This window comes from Mytilus californianus, unplaced genomic scaffold (assembly GCF_021869535.1).
Source record: "Mytilus californianus isolate M0D057914Y unplaced genomic scaffold, xbMytCali1.0.p SCAF_4, whole genome shotgun sequence".
Taxonomy (NCBI): Eukaryota; Metazoa; Mollusca; class Bivalvia; order Mytilida; family Mytilidae; genus Mytilus; species Mytilus californianus.
The window spans coordinates 80,338,622-80,343,011 of record NW_026262690.1 but is presented as its reverse complement, the minus strand read 5'-3'; the positions used below and the strand labels follow the sequence as shown (position 1 = coordinate 80,343,011).

General features: G+C 33.3%; 1 protein-coding gene across 1 annotated transcript; it reads right to left on the bottom strand.

Moving 5' to 3' along the window:
• Positions 1-272: 272 nt before the first annotated feature.
• LOC127737094 (transmembrane protein 151B-like) lies at positions 273-1,921 on the bottom strand. Its single transcript, XM_052247627.1, has one exon. The coding sequence runs from the start codon at positions 1,919-1,921 to the stop codon at positions 305-307; it is 1,617 nt and encodes a 538-aa protein (XP_052103587.1). The 3' UTR covers positions 273-304.
• Positions 1,922-4,390: the final 2,469 nt, after the last annotated feature.

Sequence of the window (4,390 nt, the reverse complement as noted above, 5' to 3'; positions counted from 1 at the left end):
CAGATGGAGAGAATAGCAACATGTATGTCTGATTGAGAAATTGATAACATATACAAATATAATCATATCCACAATAAATGGTCTGATTCGTTTGAATTTACCACTTTCGAAGTGATTTTCTGAGTTGGTTTTCATAATTGAATCTCTGTGCAATCCATGAGAAAGAGAGACAGAGAGTGACAGTATTAAATATATTAACATGTATAAAATATTATTAAACAATGTTATCATGTTTGCATAACAAACGTCAAATAAAATCTAATTTGGCACGGGATTAAAAAAATATAAAATATTTATATAAAAATCAAAGAGATGTTTCCATAATTGTTAAGTACGGTACGCTTTCAGACTGGGGTGTTAGCTGTCTATCCGTTTCATGTAAAGGAGGTTTCACTTTTGGCAGAGGACGAGTCATCACTAATGCTTCATTGTATGGTGGCGGTTCCGGAAGCGAAATATTGACAGGTAATTCAGATATGCTTGATGTTGACCTGTAGAAATTGTTGTTATTACTTGTTCGTGTCAACCGAGCTGTAGAAGTCGCTGGGTTTATTCGGACAAAAAAATCTTGCGGTGATTGCGGCGAGGAAATATTACTCTGTGTACCGTCGTCCCTCCGAAATAATGTAAACATTCGTCGAGGCTTATATCTTGAAGTACTCGAACTAAAAGTTGCATAGTTTGAATCCATATGCATACAGTTTTGTAAAACAAGGCCTTTGTTTACAATAGAATAACTCTTGCATCGTTTTATAAAAGGAGACGTATCAGACAGATTTTCATCAACTTTATCTGTCTTCGATAAGGCAGACAAAGAAGTAAATGTTAAACTTCGAGGAGTTCTTTTATATTGTGAATTGTTAATATCATAAGACATGTCTGGTGCTATCAATAAGGCTTCGGAATAACTTGGTATCATTGCATAGTTTTTCTGTATAGTCTGTTCTAGTTCTACACTTCCCATGGTATTAACTCGAGTCATTCGACCTGTTGTTGTAACTGGATCTATGTAATGTGTACCAAACAATTTATGAACATGATAATGTATATAAGCCGTTTTGTACTCAATTACAACACGAAGTGGCCAAGATAATAGCAAAATCGATGCGATCCAAAATAAAACTTGTGACGCGTACCAAGGAAGATTGTCTGGATCGGAAAAAGCTATCATATATTCCCTAAAATTGACATTCAATAAATCCATTCCTTCACGCGTTTCCATAAAATCATCTCGTCTTTCGTTGTCGTTGAAAAACCGACTCCTTTGTTCGTCGAATTCATGTTCTGATTCAGAACATGTATAAGAGTATCCTTTAGACAACCTTATTTTCGTTGCAGGATATGTTTCTAATTTTGACAAAACTGGTGAAATATCTTTTACACCACACCGTGAGAAATTAAAAGCAGAACCAGCTGTGTGAGTGTTTACTCTCTCATAATAGACCTGGGTACTTGTATAGGAATCTCCATTTCTGTATCGGGTTATGTGTCGTGTCTTCCTAACATAATGATAACAGAGAGCTTTCCACCACAAAATCGGAACGGCATCTCTCATACTATTTATCTTGTCATAAACAGTGTTAACATCCACTTTATATTGTAATTCGATTCTAGTGTGACAATGATAGCACTCGACCAAATATACAAAGTAAAGCATGATAACAAAAGCCACGGGGATGTAAATATAACCAGCGTCACATGGGCTAGTCTGTTTTGTTCTGGTATCCGGTATGTAAGCAGTATAAAAGTTGACAACAAAAGTAGTTACGGTAGCCAGTCTACAATACACTATTGCTATGAGACATCCGAACATCAACACAGTCAGAATCAAACATTTCCAGTGCGCATCTCGTCTAAGGGAACCACAAAAGGACTGTCTGATTGGTTCTAGCTGAAAATATACAGATTTTGTTTGAATCATTATTATCTAAAATTGGTATGTAAAACAAATGAATATCAAAGAGATAATCAGAAAAATAACAAAAATACCAAACTCCAAGGAAGATTCAAAACGGAAAGTCCCTTATAAAATGTTCAAAACTCAATCGATGTAAAACTGACATGGCCATGGTAAAAAAGGAAAAACGACGAAAAAAACAAGTCATTAAAAACCTACACAAGATAACTATTATAAGACTGAGCAGCACGAACATGAACGGTACTGTCACAAAAAAGGAACGTTTGAAAAAATATAATAAGAACGATTGTAGTATATATTTTAAATAAAGGGAATATTCTTTACATGTTTGTTTGCATCCAACTAAAAAACGATCAAGAGTTTTACAAAAAAATCATTGTTTTCTGTTTTCAAGAAGGAACATGCAAGTTAAATGATAGTATCAGTCTATGGCTTTATTGCACTTATAAGTTGTGCACTATATTTGCATCAATTTTCGTTTAATCTTGTTTTTCTGTATTTCAGTTGACAGAAACACGTTTAATACGATGCTCTATGGTTGTTTACATCCTGGTCCTTTGGTCTCTGGGGGATAGTTGTCTGTTATGTACCAAATAAGAGACACCGTTTTACACTTGCAATGCAATTGTGTATTCTAAGAGTAGATATGAAGACATTTGTTTATATTTAATCTTAATATCTCAATCAGATAAAGAATAATTTCCTATTCATCAAAAGTATAGTCCTGAAAGCATTATGCATGTAAACACGATACGGAGGGATTAAAAGGAATATATTGATGATTGTTTCTAAAACAAAAACCAAAGGAATGACAATCAATAGGAATTCCCCAGCTTACATCAACCTGAATGACATCTCCTGATTTATGCAAAATAAAATAGACTAAAGTTACAGTCGCTTATTCGTTAATTGAAAACGTTAATGTTACACTTTTGACCGTTCCAAATGAAGATCTTCCTGAAATAAGCATTGAATGTATTGAATTGTTAGCATATGTGAAAACAACGACCAAATGAATAACGCTGCTGCTGGTAATTCCGTCAATGAAAATATCAATCGCCCAGTAGCCAGAGCAAGTGTTTTTGCAGTAGCATGACTTTATGATTGTGAACCATCAACTTATAAATAAAAAATAAGGAAACTTAATCAGCAAGGTTGAACTTGGACTTCCGGTTCTTTCTATGTCTCTTTCGTTTTTTAATCTTCTCAAACGATTTGTATCTTGAGATTAGTTTTGAAGAAATACATCTTCATGGGAATACACCAAAATTGTTCTCATGTATTTCTATCATAAAAAGTATGCAAATTAATGCGATTTGATCACGAATTTCCATTTTCTTGTTAACGTTTTAGAATATATATCAAGATGAATTCACGTATAGATGGTTGAATATTTTCCCTAAAGTAAAAGCATAGTTTTATTCCACAAACTCGATTAATGTGAGATTGATAGAAATGTAAGAGAAACTGACACCTCAATGAACATCATTATAACTACGTGAATATTTTGTCTCTTCATTCCCTAAACAGCAATTTTGTATATTTGAAATTGATGTACTAAGAACTAAAATCAAAGCTATTCTTTCAATGTAAATACAAAAATCTTCGACACTTGATATATCTACCAAATAGTAAGTAAAACGTATTTTGTGTATAATGCATTTATTTTGCGCGAACACTTCTTTGATTATATACAAGCAAAAATTTGCTGTAGAATATTTAATTAAAAAGGTTGATTTTAAGGAGACAATACCCTCCTAAAGAAGACAATGTATTGTAAAGCTGTTATTCGAGCGAGTCTGGACAAATTGTGAATGAATTCAAGAGAAACTGCCAAAGAGCTGCCAAAAAATATAATATGTAAAAGGAAAGATAGCATACAACATTTAAAACCAACTAAACAACTGTTGTCAGGGTTCCTACTTTGTTCAATTGTTTGTTTGAATTTGCCATTACTAATACTATAAAAAGGGAGAAGTTTCCTGCCATAAACTTAAAGGTTACATATGTTACATACTATGTCCACCTCTGATTTTCGTTACATGAACGCTGATAATTTTGTGATGTGAGCTGACAAAGGAAAACCAAGGACGTCTACGTTAAAGTAAGGAAACTTTAATCTGGAAAATGGATTATGAGACTTCGATAAAACATGTTGTCAAATCATTAGTCAGGCAATATTACCAGATTCCAAAATAATAAACCAATGATTAAAAAACGCGTTAGGCAAACTGACAGAAAAGTTCAAACGATTTTAAAAAAAAAAGTATGAAGACACCAATGGGCAACCAAAATTATAAATAGAAGAACGACAGACCACACCATGGACAAAAAAATAAGACAAAAATGCAAACTGCAGTCGACAAAATACTAAGCCGAAAACTAAAGGTTTAGTTCAGGAACCAAGTTAAGAACGTACGTGAATCTGAGTACCCTGCATTAATGTTTCCGTTTCAGTAGTAATACTAGTGC

Coding starts and splice junctions, on each gene's coding strand:
- LOC127737094 (XM_052247627.1), bottom strand. CDS start 1,921: ATGATTCAAACAAAATCTGTATATTTTCAGCTAGAACCAATCAGACAG.